The sequence below is a fragment of the Acromyrmex echinatior genome, chromosome 13 (assembly GCF_024713525.1).
Source record: "Acromyrmex echinatior isolate Ae372 chromosome 13, ASM2471352v2, whole genome shotgun sequence".
Lineage (NCBI taxonomy): Eukaryota > Metazoa > Arthropoda > Insecta > Hymenoptera > Formicidae > Acromyrmex > Acromyrmex echinatior.
In genome coordinates, this window is record NC_141864.1 from 6,077,460 (window position 1) to 6,098,168 (window position 20,709).

The 20,709-nt window shown below is 31.0% G+C and overlaps 1 protein-coding gene across 2 annotated transcripts in view; it reads right to left on the bottom strand.

The window, feature by feature from the left end:
• The window catches only part of LOC105150895 (alkaline phosphatase), a 222,590-nt gene that overhangs the window by 49,041 nt on the left and 152,840 nt on the right, over positions 1–20,709 (bottom strand). For both annotated transcript variants that reach the window (XM_011064273.2, XM_087412896.1), the window contains exons 3-6: positions 19,091–19,265; positions 10,378–10,556; positions 8,589–8,796; positions 6,722–6,862 (exon numbers count right to left, since the gene is read on the bottom strand). In XM_011064273.2, coding sequence (XP_011062575.1) covers positions 6,722–6,862; positions 8,589–8,796; positions 10,378–10,556; positions 19,091–19,265 — 703 coding nt within the window. The remainder of the gene's footprint in view (positions 1–6,721; positions 6,863–8,588; positions 8,797–10,377; positions 10,557–19,090; positions 19,266–20,709) is intronic.

The window sequence follows — 20,709 nt, forward strand, 5'->3', positions numbered from 1 at the left end:
TATCAATTAATATAAATCATATACAAGTATGACTAAAGTAAGCTTGTGTTGAATTAAAATAAAAGATTTAGAAATTTGAAAACACTGCAGTACACAAATTAATTGAATATTTATAAATAGCAATAATTGTATATTTATAAATATACAATATTAGTATTTATAATTAATTTGTTACAGTTATTAGTATTCAATTAATTTGTGTAATCATTTTGGCATTTCTATTACCATCACATTTTAATAAAAATTTCGAATGATTCTAAACTAAACACGAGTGTGTTAAAATAATTATTGCTAAGCGTATTACTGCCAACATCTACTGACTAACGACGTATGTGCAACGTTCAAAATTAATATTCAGATGACCCATTTAGCTTCCAAGCTTGACATTCCCTACTCTATCCAAAACCTGACCGCGTAACTATGCATCAGAGAATGTGACGTGTAAACACATCCATCGACCACTGAAACTCAGCCGACAGCGGCCCGACGTGCAAACGAGCCTCAGGTCGACTTGAGGTTTATCTCGGATAAGGGCTTAACAGGAAGTCCGGACGTTATGCGTTTATCTTTGCGAACGACTGACAGGAAAATATGACTTCCGGCCCAGATTTGCTATTTCTTCTCGGATAATCAATACAAAAATCTATATCTGCGATGTAAAAAGCATGAGTACAAAACATTTTAAAAATAAGAGATTTTTGACTATTTATTTATTTAATCTCTCTCTCTCTCTCTCTCTCTCTCTTTCTCACAGAAGACATTTTCTTTTAAAATCAGACTGTTGTAAATTTTTTGTTTTATTCTATGCTCCGTTGTAACCCCAAAACATTACGGAACCATTTATGGACAAACTATTAAAAATATTTATAGAGGAATGTAGTTTTAACAGATTGGAAAAAAAATTCCACGATTCAAACTGTGCTAATGAAAAAAATAATTTTGACGATTACTATTTTCATTATTAAAACAAAATTATGAAATTATTCGTTTTCCATTTTAGTTTCATTTTTCATTATCATTTCAAATGTATATTCAAATGTTAGTATAATAACACTAGACAAAAAAAAATTGAAATTACTTTGCTGAAATTAAAATCTTCAATAGAGCTGAGTAACTGCTCTAATAAATTTGCTCTAATTTTCTTTATAAAAGAGATTAACTTTATAAAAGAGACATTAAATAAATAAAAATTTTGTTTTTTCGTAATTACATAAACATACAAAACATCAAATAATCATTGATAAAATATGTTGTTATTAAAGTGCATGTATATAGGATGATAAAAGCATATATATATATATATATATATTATAGTGCGATAAAATATCTTTATTGCCTCTTAAACCTGTATTTTCGCAATCCAGACGCATTAGATTAACGCGTTTATCGCGCTCGAAGAGATGCTCCTGTGGTACTCTCGATGATTCGCGAGCGATAAATCGCATCGAAATGTATTAAGGTGCAGCGAACTTTCCCAACTAGTAGCCGGGAGCAACAGTTGTCGCGCGCTGTGAAACTTTAGTCGTGGCATCGAGATCTGACGCCGATTGCAAGCAAAACGAGGAAAATGCAACCGCGAAACGAGGATAGATATCTTCTGATGAAGTTTCCCTGGAAGTGTTCGGATGATCTGGAGCTTGGCAATCAACGTTACCATAGTGTACGGAATTTTCGCACGCGAATTGCTTAGATCGTTCACGCTTATTCCGAAATATGCAACATTGTAGTAATATTGATATACGAGATATACATCTCATGTACATGCAAATTCTAGAAATACGTTTCAATTTTGAATTTCGAAATAAATGACAACGACTGAAATGACGAGAATTTCGTAATGTATAGTTTCCGTGATAATTTCATAATTTATATAGAATTTATATAGAAATTACAAATAATAAATATACACAATTTACAATATATTTACAAATATTCACTCCAAATCAACTGATTCTTTTAGATGAAATAAATATTCAGTCGAGTACTTGTAGTGTCTGCATTAAATCAGAAACTAAACGCACCGTAGTTATTATATATAGCGCTCTTTCTTTGTTTGCAATCATATTGTACGAATATTTTATCCACAATATATTGCCGTATATTTCATCCACGCAATAAAAAAACCGTATACACTGCAGACAAAGAATATTTATAATTTGAAAAGAAAGAATCCTTTTTTAAAAACGACCATGTGGCCCCTTTCAGTTTCAAAATGAGAAAATGCGTGAATGTGTGAAAAATATGAGAAGAGAATACTTTTCAAAGTTATATCTATTTCAAAGACAATTTGCATCCTTTATATATCATTGAATAAGTGCGAAATTTAATTATTACAGAAAAACAAAAACGAATAGGACATACGTTAGTATCAACACATCCGTTTTTATATTACTGTTGATGAGTCCGTTCTAATGATCAAAATTGTGTATTTGTAAACAAACTTATTTTTGCGTACGTTTACCTGTAAACAGATAATTAGTCTATCGTTTTTCATTAATCAGTGCAATGTGTATTGCAAAAAATTGAATCGTCGTACTGTAGATTAGAATTTGTAAACAAGATTCTTAATTAAACGCGTGATTTTTTCGTATTACAGTCGTGCTTAAGTAACCCACTATATTACACGTAAACATGTACAACATTTCACATCTCAATGAAGAATAACGCTGTATATCAAGTAAATATATAAATATACGGAATATATTTTCATTTCTTTTCTTATAATTAATCAACATAATATTATTACTTTGTGAAAAAAAAACACAAACTGCTAAATTGAAAAGCTCCTAAACAAATTTAATTAAAATAAAAGAAATAATTACTTCAAGAAAATATTTCGTAAATTAACTACTCTGCGAAGTTGGTAAATAAAATAAATTTATGTTTAAAATCAGAATTCAATCCAGAATAACACAAATATGACATGAATAATACAAAGAAAGATTATAGATTAAAAAAAATTTTTTTTTAAGCATATTTTAATTTAACGACTTTAACTAATTTTTCAAGTGCATTAAAGAAAATTGTTTGTGATAAGAGATTAATTATATAAATTCGCTTTAATTATCCGTACGTATTAAATTTCTCATATAAATCTTTTAAATGAAGAAAGACACGCAAAGCGCCAGTAAAATAATGATAAAATTACGCTAGTTTCTATGGTTCTGTAATCCGAAAAAGAAAAATAGTTTGTTGAATTTTTTACGCGCTGAATCTTAATCCGCATGCAAAAAATTTTCTGGTATATCAGATTAAAAAAATGGGATTCAAATTCCTAAAAAAAATGCATTTTTGTAGCTATTTTTTAAAAAACTTGTAACTAATAAATTTGATATATTATAGACATCGAAAAGAATTAAAATTAAAGTTTGAGTATTTTGTATTTATAATAAAAGTGATATAATTATATTTTTAATGCAAGCATCATTAAATCTCAAACGTGTTTTATTTAAAGAGATTGCAAGGGCGTTCAATGCTGTCTGGGAAACTGTTGATTCTTTTTTCAACAAATAAAACGTTGATTCATAATGAAGTGATAAAATTTTATATTACATGGATTTGTCATAATTTTTCAGTAAAGTACAATGTAACAAGTTCTTCTATTATTATTATTTCTTACAATTTATTATTATTTCTTTTAACAATAATAGCTTAAACAAAGACAAAAACAATTTTTTGCAAACACATTTTAATCCCATTTATGAAATCCACACTTGACATTTTTCTATGTTCAACGATTTCGTAATGTGCTTGAATAGAGCAATCGTCCTCCTGTAATCGTTCACTGTACATGCCTAAAAATAAATCACGTAGAGGTACGATAATACCTGCGGTAAAAAAGTCAATATTTTTATATTTTCGAAGCACAATACTCGAGCTTTAATTTGAGCTCTTTTTAAAATCTCTACAATGTCGGATTTATTTTTTAATATAGCTTAAAATGCATTTTTGAGGAGCTTTAATACCATTTTTTCTTTAAAGACTAAAGCGATAGAACATTTTTATTTGCGGATTCGAATTGAGCGCGCAAAAAACTTGAATGAACTACTTCTCTTTTTCAAAACACTTAAAATATAGATATAGGCAATATTTACATTCATATATGTGAACATTTTTTTCCTCGTATGTATAATACATATATTGAATATTTTATTGTGTGTGTGTGTGTGTGTGTGTGTGTGTGTGTGTGTGTGTGTGTGCAAAACTATTTAATAATTAAAATAAATATAAAGCCACCTTTTTAAGTTAATGAATTTGTACACAAATAAAAAATAAAATAATTGCAACTTCTACGAATTTTTTAAATACTTGTTTTAATAAACAACTTTTTGACTTCATGTGTAAATACTATAACTTACATGTTCAAATTTTTAATTTATTTAAACATTTTCTATTTTGACGCATTTTTTTCAGCAGTGAGTGGTGCATTTTCTGCACTGCAGAGTTTTATAAATATCTAGTACACTTGTGTGACAGGTCAGTCTTTAGGGACGGTACCATTCGCCCGGAAACTGGAAAGTAAAATTAATTAAATTGTTGCAATCTACAAATGCAAGTAGCTACTTCGCATAAGCAACTTCGACGCAAAGTTTTGAAACTTACTTATATATATGTACATACGAGAAAATGTGGTGGAATTTCATTCTACCAACAAAGATACATTCCTGCTCAATGGTTTTCGATAAAATGTCCCATTTATAAAATCGCTGTGCATCGATTTTAGCAATTTTTGTATAACAACAAAATATCAATTGCCAGTTACTCACAGAAAATAGAACATGATAAAATGAATAAGGTATAAAATGCTAACTCAACTTTTACATGAGAAACGCTTTTCCTCATTTTGTCCGCTGTAATCCGTTATAACTATAATATTTTTGTTATAACGTATAACTGACATATCATGAAAGCGAAAATCAATTTGCAAATGATATTAATGGATTAAAATGAGAAGGATTTAGCAAAGCTATAAAAGAATTATAATTGAAATAAAAGAATATTGACTGAAATATCAATTATGTTTAATGCTCGACCCTCTCATTATACAGAATTTAATATATTAAAGTCAATACATAATTTCAATATTGAGTTAAATTTTATTCTGTTATTTTAAAAGAAAATGAATAATCTATAAATTTCACTTTTAATTAAAAATTCAATGTCAAAGTTAAAAATTTAAATTAGGAAGAAAAACATCATTCACTTTAATTTTCATTAAAAAATCCATTTTGTACAAAACATCTGTGAATAGCCATATAATTCTAGAATTTTCTGCGTAAAAGTGATCCACCCTTTGATATCTATCATGCGCCCGTTCATGATTTACTTCCGTTATAAATCGTCCGTTATTTGTCATCTTCGATGCCGAATGGTTTTTCACCGAAACAACTCGTTGACAACTCGTGCGCGTTCTCGATTTACAGAATCAAATAATCCGAATTCGTGAAATGATTTATTATAATGCACGCATTCGACGCTCGTATATAATCGCGTTTTATTGTATTGCTGACTAAATCGAAATTTGGAATGTGTGAATGTGCATAAAAGCGCGTGGTTTTCACACGTCGGACAGCCGCATTGAATTGCAAATGCTTTTTTTTCTCATTTATTATTTTTTTTAAATCTCTTCGCCATTTCGCACCTACCTGAATCCTACTTGGATTTACTCGCGATAGTCGCGACTGGAACAATCTGCGATCGAATGTCATAAATTCTAACGTTAATTCAAATTCATCGATCATCATCATCATTCATCTTCATCCAGATAAATTATTTGTTTTGTTATGTTGGAAATCAATTAATTCTTATATTCTCATTCAATTTTCCGTACCACGTTGGATATATTAATTATTCATTATTTTCATAACAGAAGACAGTCACATTTTTTTAAGTAGAATATTTTTTTAATAGAATATAGGAACATTATTTTGAAAAAAAAAACGAATAAAATTCGAAGAAATTAATTTATCAGTACTATATTGACAAAATTTTCAGCACGAAATGTACGAAATATTGTTTGAGAAACACTGATCTACAGGAATTGCGATTCGCATTAGAGACATTGGATATGCGAACGGAATGTAAATATGGAAATTAATCTTCTGAAATGTACGCATATCGGAAACCGTAACCGCATTGAGGAAGCGGTCAACTCCTATAAAAGCCTGGAAGCCATTTTACGAAAATAATAGTCACTCGATAACCGTGAATCTATGTGTTCTTCGAGCTTGTATAACAAATGTGACTATTAACATAACATACTATCACTTAAATATGTAATTTCACGAATACATATTCTACGCCGATAAGAGCCGACTATTTTATTTTGCTTTCAATCGCATTTTAAATAAGAGAGAATAGATAAATGTTATGCCAAAATTGTGCTGCAAGTGAGACATTTAAATCACATTAATTCTCAGGCAATAAAATCACTAAAAGATAATATTAACATTATGTGTTTATGCTCCAGTTTTAGCATAAAATTATTGTTATAAGTTGTTCTTGCTTCTCGTGTAAATTTTGTATCTAAAAACAGTCATGTAAATACGTCGTCGCGTGTATAAAGACCGCCATTTTCATTTCTCAAAGTAATGCCTCAAACCGACTCTCAGTGTTGAGACGTATCTCACTGAAGATGTATTTCGCGACTGTTACTCCTTTCGCCGCCGCGAACAAAGTTGTAAGTGGCTCTTTCTCTCTGATGTCGTAACTTCTGACTTACCCTCCACGAAGAGGAAGTATCCCTCGGGATTGTTCGCCAGTATCCGAAGCGCCTTAATCGCCATCTCTGCTAGAGAAGGATCGCCGGTGTCGTTCGTGTTCCGGTCGACGTTGAAGTCCATGTGAGAATAGGCGAAGAGTCCTGCGGCGAAGAAAATAAGTCTTGGCAAGTAATCCGATCGTGTTACATGAAAACAAATTCGAAACCGTATGGACAAATGTGAGGAAATGTAAAAGATATAAAAACTGAAATATCACACAAAATATAAATAAATAAATATATAAAATATTAAGAACGAGAAAATAGAGAAAAGATCATTATACAATTGCAGAATTTGTAAAATCTATTATACAATGAATTATTTAAGAAAAATAAAAAGAAAAATACCTGACCATAATCATTTATAAAAATGAACCAAAATATGTATTTACATTATTTGTATTCTTCATTTATATTATTTATAGATTTATATTTTGTTATTTTGCCGTTTTGTTGCTCATTAATTCATGATGATTTATACTTTGTCCCTTATAATTTAAAATATCTATTAAAATTTATTTCGGATGTATATATACTTGTTTTGAATACGTTATCGTGCTTTTAACAAATTATTGTATAACATAAATAACATTAATTGATTATAACGCAACAATAATTCAAAATTTCAACTCTATTGATCAACAGTTAACTATCTTATTAGTTAGATACACACAGAGAAATTATCAATAGCAATCGATAGGCACATGTAATCTCATATTCCGAATGATGAATGTATAATAATTAATACACTGATTATACTGATACGAGAGTGACAATAGCGTGCAATTAATACAATACAATGGCTAATCGCATTACGCCCAAGTCTAAAGTACAAATGATCGATGAAATTATATTCTTGTAAGTCAAATCATATGCATTCTATGAATTTAAGGTTTATAATTTAACATGCATTTTCAGTGTAAATTTAATCATTAATAAACAATTATACAGCAAGCCGCTATTAGTAAAGCAAATATTGAACTGTTATTAAATTTTTCTATTTTAATGCGAGAATATTATGTCATGCGATAAAAAGTTTAAATTTATTTAATCACCAAATCTATTAATTAAATAAATAATGCAATAAAAATAAAAATCGAATAATGAACAAAAGAACACATAGATATTAAAAATATTAATAAATTTTTAATATATAATATAACACAATACAAAAGTTTAATTTTGCAATTAAATTTGCCAAATTTTCGGAATAAATATATATATTCGGAAAAAAATATTGCACTACAAACACATTGGAAAAAACAAGAGTTTATAAAATAAAAGCTTTCTCAGCTATTTTTGTATAGGATTCTACAACAACCAAATTAAAACAATTTTTTAATGATTTGAACAGGATATATAATAATATTGCATAATTAACTTAATGGCGAACGGAATTCAAAATAAGCTAATACAGCATATTCCAACATGATTAAATTCCAATGTGATTGACTAACCATGCATATATAATTTTATTAGGCTATTCTAAATCGATATTATATTATTTACATAATCAATTAGAGCAATCAAGATTAGTCAATAAACAACGTGATTTTTCAACAGAATAATGTAAATAATTATTAAGATAATTAATAACGTTCAAGTATTTATTTATAATAATAAAGAGAAAGTGTTTAAAATATTTTATAAGAATAACTCTTATAACATAACTCATTCAATAGTCTCCATTGCTTCAATCTAATAATAATTAATAATTGATAATAGATTTTTATATAATGTTATAATGTGTCATGGCCCACAAAACAGTAATTAAGAGATCAGAGCATCTCATAGAGATGCAAATATATTAAAACTTGTTATTACTTACCTAATAAACGATTTACTCTTCGTGTGTCCACCTTTTCAAACTGTTCCTTATTGGCGACGTATTTCGCGGCTATGTTTCTTTTACGATGATTCCTGGACCATTCTTCAATAAGATTTCTACCGTCCAATCGCCTGCCTTCTTTTTCCGGCTCTTCGGGGTCCAAAGTCACCTTCGGTACAAAATGACGTCTCCCACCACCAAGTATCACCTATATCGATTAATTAAGAAAAATAATGTAATATTATTATAATGTACAATTGTAATATATAATTTTTAATTTGATAAGAAGCGATCAAATTTAAGAGGTTAAATTTTTCCGGATTCATTGTTTTGTTTGATAGGATCTTCCATCGAATCGAGAGATTTGAATTTACCAGAAACGCCTCGATCCCTGATTCTATCTTCGTGATGAGATACGAAGAACCGACTTTAATGAGAAAGAAAGTTTCACCTCAACTTTTCCGGGAAGATGAGCACCAATAAAATTGCCCGCGGAGTTCCTTGCTTCGTTCAGACTTCGAAGCAAAGATTCTTTTTCAAAAATAGCACATCACAAATTATTCCAAAGGTAGGATCACTAATTAATCTTGTCGCGCTTAATTTGTCCATTAGAATGCGCTTTTTCTTCGTCACTTTTTTTCATATCTAAACGTTTAATTATGCAATATTTTATTTAAAATATAGAACGCGATATGCCTTTTCAGACTCCTTTATAATTAGACTTAATACTTTTAATTCCTTAGAAAAATATCTTTACTGTAAAAAGTTTAGAGATTTTTCTCTTACAAAAAATAATACTTTTAAATAGTTCAGGTTAGCAATCTATTCTCCGTTCGTTTCGCTAGTTTGATTGGGAGAAAAAGGGGCGGAACAAGAGCTACGTGATAAAAGACGTGAATAAACTGCGAAACATACGTTTTATGTCTACCGATACAAGATAGAAGGCGCAATAAAACGTGATAAAGGAGACGAACGAGTCCCCGATACGAATTTTATGTTCACTCGTATGCAAGAACGAATCATACTGTGAAAAACTTCTATACGTCATCTGACGAATGTAATCGTATCAGACAGGCATTACATTTTCGATTGTCGAACCTTTCAACTTTTCGCAGATCAGGCAATAGAACATCTAAACACTTTTTTCAATTTTCGCAATATGAGAATCGTATTCGTTTCGCACAAAATGCATTCATAAATAACTCTGTTTATTAATTTCACTTGCAAACATTTACATAAAATGTTATCATTTACAATTTGCGTGAAAAGCTCAATGTAAAAGTAATATCGGTCAAATCTTGTATTGTTTGAAATAATATAATATCGAGATACTTGCAATTGTTAAAAAATTTTGTAAAACGCTATATAGAAAGAACGGTTTTATTGAAATATTTCAAAATGTAGGATACAGACCTGTAAAAATAATTTTATCGGAATATAAAAATAATTACGCTCAAACTGGTAATAATAATTACTATGTAATTATTTTAATAATCTACAAAATTATTTTTAGATCTATGTATCTAATTAAATTTTTAAATAGATACCTCAACCAAATTTTTTTTTCAAATATAAGATAGTAGTATAATAATGTAATCTAAATTGCAATTGCAAGTACGACGCGTAGAATAAGAATAAGAATAAGAAAACGTGAGTAAGATGGAAATCACTGTTTTTCGAATATAGATGTTAACTAACTACATGGAGGAATATATTCATCGAACTTACATAAGGTGCAAAAAATTATCGAATATTCTCCACACATGAACAGAAGGATATTATTACGTACAGTAATGTTACAGCCAGGCTCATCCTCAAGCAGCTGACGCGCAATGTCTTTGCAAGAGGTACGTGCAGCAGGTGGCACTTTGCCGTCGTCCTCCCAGTAACGGCTGGCCGCGTGTGCATAAAGAGCCGCTGGTGTCGCGTGTGTAACCCTGGTGGTTGTAACCAACCCCGTCGATTTGCCTGCGATCAAAAAAAAAAAAACCCTATTATTGTCTTTTCGCGGCGAATTTTTCTTTTTTCCTTCCTCTCGCCCTCTTCATCTTTTTGTACGATTTCTCTCTCTCTCTCTCTCTCTCTCTCTCTCTCTCTCTTCTCTTCTTGCTCTCTACCGGTAAAGTTTGCGACTTGTACGTGCTTTCGTAAATCACCCTTTCGGATCCTCGCAGTCGTTCGTATCCGCATCTGACTTTATCGCGTTTAAGCGGGCCAAGCGTGCACCGTCACCGACGTAGACCCGGAAGACAAATTCCCCGAGTAGTGACCCCCGAGGCGAATCAGTACGATTTATACTTCATTGGGGGCGAAGTGGATTTTAGAATGTCGAACTGAGCAGGGGATAGAGCCGTACGGGGATTATTACCGGCGAGGTCGGCCGATGTATTATTCAGGGAAACGTCGAATTGACTGTATCGTATTTTAACCACGATGCGGTTACACTAAATTACTTATTCTCAAGTGTAAATAAACGTTAATGACGATCTGAATTTTTCAAAATTTTGGGATTAATTTCTCTTTTAAAAAATACTTAATGTTCGGCGGTTGTGTGCGGATGTATTACATATAAAATGATTTCCAAATATATATCCAATATAACTTAAAATTGCCATAATATTCTCATTGTTTTCCCCCTACAATTAAAAATAAATCCTTTCAAAATCTAAATTCGCATTTACACAATATTTCAAATATATAGTTTTATTTTCAGAAAACAAGGATATAGCTAAATGTAATATTCAATATGGCAGATATTTTTTTAATCGTTCTTTTGACATTCACAAATATACTATTTTCATATTATATGTATAGTAATAATGTGATAATAACACTGGTTTACAAAATTTTGTACAAGAATATATAGACTGTTTCGACGTAGAATCTGTCATCAAAATATTTCTAACCAATAAGATTTAAGATTTTTTAAAAATAAATATAGAATGTTTTAAATTAAAACAAATCAAGTGTTGTCATTTAATTTTTGTTTTTCATATTATTTTAGATTGATTTTACGTACACGGAGAAAATTTTCTTTTAAAATTTACCCTAAAAATATGTAGTTGTGATACAATACAATATTTTAAAGATTTTTATCATGCACTTCAGTAAAATTGATCAAACTTATTTTATACTTTATTGTAGTTATATTAATGAATAAGAGATTTACATTAAAATTCTTTAAAATACAATGTTGTCCCACGACTATCATATTTTCAGGATAAACTCTAAAAAAATTCTCTCCGTGTATTAGAATCAGCAATTACTATAGCATCTTGATAACTTTTTTCAATTGTCACCAAATCCTGGTAGAAATAATTTGCTCCGTCACTTGTCGCACTCAACTTATTTGAAAAAAAATGTTATATCTTAAAAATAACGTGCTAAATCTTAAAATTAATACGCTATATCTTAAAAATTTGATTTGATGCTACAGAAGTTTTCTGGCAGCAAATTCAAATTTAGTAGTCTAAATTAAGTTTATAAAAATGATTTTCTTTTCTTGTACTAAAAATTATTCAGAATTTATAAACTAGTGTAATTGATCTTTATTGATTAAAGTAGAGCAATGTTACGTTTGGAAGTCTGGCCACGATCAGAGAAATTACAAAGCGTCGCTGGACCCAGAGATCGTATGTTAATTACACACTCACAATAATCTTGCCAGCCGACGGAGGTTTCGTTTAACGTGAACGGGCTAAGGAATTAACTTGGCACGCAGAGCTTATGCTATGTGTGCAGTCCTCTACCAGGATCAGTAATTACAGGAGTGCAGATTGTAGCATAGGTAGCTCGATGTTAATCGACCCGAGTGTATCGATACATGGTTCTTCATTAAAGATCCGCCGAGGATCTCTTTGATCTCGATATTCCTATTCAAAATTATCAATGCGTGATCTCGTTTAATTCATCATGACTTTATTTGTCGGTTACACAAAAAAACGAAATTGTCAATGTCAATTTAAAAGTTAATATCAATTTTAGACTTGAAAAAAATATGCTGCAACATTACGAATAATTTGAAGAAGAACGAAATCAATTGCATTCCGCATAAAAATGAACTAATATAACACTCTAAAAGAATATCGCTATGGATTTAATAGCTCTGGTGTGGATTAAATACCTATAGTGTCTATATAATTATCATTGTGTTGGTGTTAATATTAACATCAACATGGTGGATTCAAATCTTTGATGTTTATATCAACATCATCATGGTATGGATTTATTATGAAACCCACGGTGTAAATTTAAAATCCATAGTGTTAATCAACTTTCAAAATTATAAAAGTAATTACTATACAATTAACAATTATATTAAATAATATATAATTATATTAAATTATTATAGAACTGTTATAAAATTATAAGATAGGATGTTATAAAATTTTTAAAAGTATCAATTTTGAAAAGAAAAGAACTGAATATTCCGGAAAGTAGATTTCCATTCGCAAAGAGCACCTATTATGAATTCCACACACAATTAAATTAAAAAAGGATTAAAATTGTAACATATAAAACTAATAAAAATTTGACGATTGTTAACAAGTTAAACGTATTATATATGCATTATACGTTAAGATCGTGATAAAACTTTTAAAGAGTTATTCGTCTTTCTTTTCACATTCTTGAAATAATTGGAAACCAGCCGCGCAAGTTTTGAGAACCTTGTTACAAAAACATTAAACTGATATTTAATTATATATCTTGTTTCGGAGATTAAATTATTTTGGCAAGCAGTAAAGGCTTCTAGCAACGGCGTGAGTGTACGATAGAACTTTGTTTCTTCGTTAACTTCAAGTGACTCTGCTTTAAGAGGAATTTAATTTGAGGCTTAGCTGTCGAGTTATCTGAAGTTTAAAATTAAAACATTGTAAAAACAGCTGGTGTACTGATCGAATTTTTGCAAGGAAAGTTCTCAAAATCGTTCTCGAATATTTATATTCAAGAAATGTGAAAACCCGAACAGCCCATTCTTAATCCTGCAAAATTGCGAAAAAATTCAGCCAACGCTATGGTCTCTTTTTTATACGTATCTATAAATTTCACCGAAAAGGAACGAAATGGCCTACATCAAGATGTTCCTGGGTCGGAGGTTTGCGAACGTAAATATTCCTGCGGGATCGTCCGCCGGATCCTCGGCGGTCGTACCCAATTCGTTCCCCGCTTTCCGATGGGCGAAACGATGGTGTGATTTCGTAGGTCGCGCACGACCCGCGATTCAAGATGATAATTCAAGGAGTTCCGGAGCACCGGATGTAACCGGTGGAATCCCGATTCGCCCCTCGAGATGCATGAAATGGACCGTAGTAAGTCGCGCCGCAGCTCGAAGACAGGAGGTCCTATTCCCGCAACTTATCCCTTTCGCAAGTGAAGTCGCTTTAATGCGCGAACTCCTTAGCAAATCGCGATATCGGCAAATGACATTTCGAATCTCTGGGTTTACATCTAACAGGATATAGACACTTCCACCGATCCGCTATGAAAACGGATATTGATCGGATAATACTTAATTTTATTTTAAAGTGTCGATACTTAATGGTATCGACATCACATACAGTTGCGAGAAGAGCACAAGCAATATCTCTATAGAAAATAGTAAATTGATAGAGAAAACATCATTATCATATATCGATATTTTCTCTATCAGTTTTGCTATAGGAAATTTCTTGTGTTTATCGTGATTGCAATATAATTATATTATAATTTTAATGTATTTATTTTCCTCTTTTGTATATTTATTTTATAAAACAAAAAATATAAATATGTCAAAATATAATCGTAGTCATGATAAACACAAAAAATATCTCTGTTACAGTAAACTCTACCATTTTACAATTTTCGCAATAGTTAACAATGATGATGATATTAATTACTAAAATTTATTGAATTGATCTTCAATAATTTTTTATTCAAATACTATCAACTTTACAGTTAAAGAATTATTGAAGACCAATTTTCAGCAATTAATATCTTGTTAACTATTATGAAAATTGCAAAATGATAAAGAATTTTTCTCCTCAGTTTAGTTCATCCTGCCTCTGTGCGAAAGATTTATCGTTACTTTTGGAACATTTTGTATATAATGAATATATATCACGAGATAAATAAAATAAAATGTATATAAAGGAAGAGAATATATATCAAAATTACGTTTTAATTCCATATTTCTTACACTCTCATCTATTCTAATTTCCTTCGTATTTTTTTCATTTCTTCAACGTTTATTTTATTATTCTACGTTTCTCGCCTTATTGCATGAGAACGACGATTAATCTTCGAGTGATAGATAACCGTACCGTTCGCTCTCAATTATCGCCTTTATTATCTTCACTATCTCGCGAACGTTTTTTCTGCACTCTCCTGTGTTTTCAATTCCCATACTTCTTCTCGTTCATTCGACGTCGAATTTCCATCGCTGCCGTGCATCACCTCACGTCGCAGCGTTACCCTAAAGAACGTGACAAACCGCCGACGAGAGGGCCAAAAAGCCGCGATGCGGCCGCGCGGAAAGCCAGGGGTGTCAACGGCAAACGGCGCGCGATTAATCAGCTGGGCCATTCATCTTAATGATCGCGCCAAAGCAAGCTCGTCCTTTCATGCCCGCGTGTACATACAACGCCGGTAGCGCGCGTGTCAGCAACGCGTACGCTCGCATACATATTGCCGGAGTTGCGCCGGCCGGTTCTGGCAACGTGTCAACTGCTCAAAAACACAATACATACAAACCGCTGTTTGTTACCGATACCAGCACGGAAACGATACGCGCGGTGGCCGAGTTTTGTCGCGATATATCACGATATCGCGCGTCTTAGTAAGAAAGAAATCCCCCAGTCTATTAAATCCTTGACACCGCGATGATATTACACCTTCGTGTAATTGACAAAAAGATTGTACTCTCGATTAATCACTTCTCACCTGTCAATAGCAGATTCGAGTTTGTTAATGGAAAAAGGTATCCAGTCGACACAAACTAAAATTAATATAACATCAATATTATTTTAACATTAAATAACATAAATGTAACTTAACATGGTGTTACGTATAACAATTACATTGTTGAATGCGAAGTTATAATATTTCACTCGCACAGCACACATCATTCCAGCAACATTGCTGCAACATTTGCAATGCCACTGCAATTTTACTGGAATGTTGCAATGTTGCTAGAAATGATCTGTGCTATATTGGAGCTGTAATAACATTGCAAGTGTGCAACATTTATATAACACATACCAGCACACATACTTATGTGCTTTACACAGGTGCAGTCTTAATGTGATTTTGATGTTTAAATTATCATATATATATATATATATACAGGGTGTTTCTAAAATAGCCCATTAATCATACAGTGCTATTTTTAATTAAAAAAACTGAATCAAAAAAGCTTTTATCATTTTGTAATTTTCGTGATATTTTTTTTGTTTTTTTTTTAGTTACTCAATGTGAGCAAAATGTTTAAAATTGCGACGCGTAAGATAACTTTAAGGTATCTTTAAGAATTTTTCTTTAAGAAACATTTTCAAAATATTTCACAAAGAACACTAAAAGATATCTTAAAACTGTCTTATACATCGTGATTTTATCTGTTTATTCGACAATGTTTAAAAATTAATATCTCGTTAATTATTGCGAAAATTGCATAATGGTAGAGAACTTTTCGACTTAGTTTTTATTAAGAATAGCACTGTATGATTTGTGGGCGTTATTTCAGAAACAACCTGTATATATACATACATAATTATGATGTATCATATAATAATGATTTCTAATCATATCTGTACGTATTCGTGCACTTGATAGGATATTATCCTAGGACTTGTTAATAAATAAACGTTTTCTCTCTTTCTCTCTTTCTCTCTCACGTCAAATAACTAACGAGGTGCACGTCACTGAAACTCGTAATGCTCGCGTAGATACTGCGTAACGTATATTTCGGTGGTGTTTATTATTTATTCAACGCGCGTGAGATATTCACGAACATTTGCGCTCTGCCTCGCGTGAGCAAGAAATTACATCACAAACGGATTATACGCGGCCGCGCTTACTCGTTCGCGCGTCCGTTCTTTGCAGCGACCGGCCATCGCAAACAAACCGTAAGTGATTACTGATGACCGCGCAGGAACTCAGCAGAATATAATGTTACCGTCATCGCCAGCACGCCCACTCATAAACTTACAATTTGGCGGTAGAAGCAATTACAACCGGTATCACCGATAATTACTTCTGCAACAGACACCTAGCAACCTCTGCAACGATGTATATTATGTTATATATACATATATGATATATATGTATATATACGGCGACAGATTTGATTTAATTTTACAGCACCATTTTAGCAACGATATAATAAAACATTAATATATACATATATATATATATATATATATATATATATATATATATATGTATAATTCGCGCGATTTATCCGGGACAATGTCTACGATGTCTTTGACACCGCTGGCTAACATCATCGCGAAACGTGTCTTTCTCTAATTGCATTTTCTACTGGCGCCGACAAGACGGCCCTTTCAAATACCCTACTTGCCTTTGACATGCGGATTTCCTTACGCCACGATGCACACCCTGAATACTCTGACGTCACAGACGGATTCATTATGGTTCGTCTAGTAGATAATGCGCATAATTACAGCTTGTGGACACAATAATCAAGATTTCTATATCGATTGTCTTATCGTGACCATGTATTAAACAGCATTTTACATTCTTTAAATAAATATAGACATTTTACAATATTTAAAGCAAAAAACTTATTTTGATATTGTATTACTTTAATATATACTTTAATATATATTATTGTAATATATAATAGTAAATCTCATCTTGATAATATTTTCGTTTAAGTCGTACTCTTTTTTATCAATAATATTTAAAAATCACGAAAAATATAATTAATTATTCTCCAATTGGGTATTGCTTTTAATTAATTATCGTTTAATTAATTTTCAATTATCATCTTTAATCAATTATCATTTAATTAATTTTCTATTAGAAATATTAATTTCTATTAGAATAATTAATATTAAAAAATGCAAATTCTATTATCATTAAATATGTAGCATTCTTTATGATCTTCAAATTCAATTAGAAAAAAATTTCATTTTAAAATTTTTGTTTTTTAGTAAATATATTAGCATGTAACGCGCATATATGTACATACACGAAGCCATAAACACATCCAAGCTTCGAAATTGCAAGACAGTGAACGCGAAAGTTCGGTAGCCATAACGTCCAGAATATTCTCGTGTATACGGTGTGATTTAATAAACAGCACGTGAAATCTTCCATTAGGTGGAGTCGCTCTAGCTTGTGCAATTAGCGCCAGCCGTAAATTAGATATCGGCTTCCGGTCAAGCGCTGCGCCAAGAATACGATGTGCACCACATTTGCGGCATAGAACGCGCAAGCGCGAATTCAATTTATATGTGGGCATTTAATCGTGCGCCGTGTTTGGGCAGTTTAATCGTTTTAACGCCCGTCCCTGCTAAATTGGATATATGCGCAGATTAATTACGTTTGTTCATAATGACGAGATCGCTGGATCGTAAACGTCGCGCCATGAAATTCGGTAGAAAATGACGCTCTGATTAGAAAGATTATTAATCTGCCATGCATATATATATTACAATATATCATTCGTTATACTCTTCCTTTTATTTAACTATCTAGTTTTTTAAAATATAAAAAACATATTTTTACTTTTAAGTTATTTTTTAATAGTATGTGTTGGTATATCATTTCTAAACTAAAGCTTAAAGTAATAATAAGTTATTAATAACTGTCGAGAAATTAAAGAGAAAACATTTAAAAGAAATTTAATATTATAATGCATTAGCCATCTTTTAGATAATTATTCTTAAATCTGTCTATAAAAATGTATTATATTTAATAATTATTGGAGAAATTATGACTATCTTTTCCATATGATCGTAATACTCTACATATTTGAATAAACTATTTTAATTGCAAATGACTATAAAATAGTTTTGCAATTAAAATAGTTTATCCAATGTATGTGCACATATACAGGATGTCCCCAAATTCGAGGACAATATTATTATAATACTATTTGCAATTTTCGCAATAGTTGACAAAATGTTAATTATTAAATATCGCCGAATATTGGTTTTCAATAATTTTTTACTCAAGTATTATCAACTTTACAGAAAAACAGTAAGAGATAAAAATTGTTTATCTTCTTCTCATAGAGCTCTAAGAATTTTTTCAGAATTTTTTATTAACTTCTCAGTACTGCATTCTCTAATTGAAAAATTGCGAAAATTGCGAAAATTGCAAAATAGTAGGGGACTTTTCGACTTAATTTTTCACGAAATTTTACGCTGTAATAATATTGTCCTCGAATTTCGACACCATGTATATGCATTAATTCTACATCTAAAACTTATACAGTTATCATCCTCATAATTGCCATCGCTGTCTTTTTTGTAAGTTTATATCGACACGTGAAGACTTACCTTGATCCTGAGCCCAATTAATAAGCGAAGGAACGCGTGCTTCGAAACTAGAGTAACAGTCCTCGAAACGTGCCGATGAATCCAGACCAACAGTCTCGTAATTAGCTTTAACTCCGCAGAGCAATGCCGTCGCGCAGGCCGACGATTCGCCAACTTGGGCATCCATGTTGTACGTCTGGAGAAATAAGATAACAGAGATTAATTGCTTATTTTCGCGTAATAAAATTATGATTAATACAAATTTGTAATCCGAAAATTTGCTACTTCTATGAAGAAGAAAATATATTCTTCGGTCAATTAAGTTTCATATAAAACTAAATTAAGAACGGCCTAGAGTCGATTTATTTTATTTACGAATCTCCAATCAATTTTTCTCCGTAAATTTCTGCTAATATATGGTCCATAAAAATTAAATAAAATAGTTTTTATTTTTGTTCATATTTCCATAAAATTTAAATTATGAATATTCTACGAATTTCGATTGCCTACAATCGCAAAGAGAGAGAGAGAGAGAGAGAGAGAGAGAGAGAGAGAGAGAGAGAGAAGTAATTAAAAGATTTTATAATTAAAAAAATATATATATTTTGTCATTAAAATTCAGATGAATAATAATAATCCAGATCTGCTATGCAGTAACCATTTCATTGAAAAAAACCTCTTTCATATTAAATTTCCATAATATTTTGATAGTATTAACAAGAAAACTCAAAAAAATTAATTTAAATTTGTGCAAATTTCAATGCTACCAATTATTTAGAGTGTCACAATTTTAACATTTATTTATACAGTTAATATGACGCGGTCACACATGAAGTTCTGTAAATGTCAAAAGCATCATCGAAGGAATGATAAGTTTCGAGGAGAAATTTCGATGTAAGTGGATGTCGCCTTTATATGTCATGACTGGCGATTTTCGTTGGGTAACAGGATATCGGTCGAAGTGTGTCACTGCTGTCTAGGAACCGCACGTCGCTTTCAGCGCTCGAGGGTAAGCACTGCACCGAGCAAATGGACATTTTCGTCCATCGGCTCACTCGACTGAAACCTGCTCCGAGTTTTGATGAAAACGACAGCTTTGTTGTATTACCACCGACGATTCGCAATTAAAAATTCGCAAACGTGGTTTCATTCTGCAGAAATTAATAAAAATGACCGCTCAATGCATTCAGTCAATAGTTCAATAAGAATTTTAATCGAAATAAAACAACTGCCAAAAAATACAATTCGACAATTTCGCACCTTAAGGTAATTCTATCACCAATTATTTCCAGAAAATTATAGTAACATATATTTATTTTAATTAATAAATAAAGAAACGTCAAGATATTGATGTCTAATAATATTTTTACGTAAAAATACATTTACACATATTTTAAATACATTTTGCAATATTTAGCAGTTTAAAGTGGAAAATGTATTTAAAAATTGACATAGAAATGTTATTAGACTCCAAAATCTAGCCTTGACTGTTATTTAACATTTCTTTCCTTAATTTATTTATTTATAAAACGATCTAGTATAACTTATTATTTATACATGTTCGCCTTTCAACATTTCTTTACTTTTCAAACTTTTAACGAAGATTATTACAATTTTAAGATTATTATATTTTCCTTCGC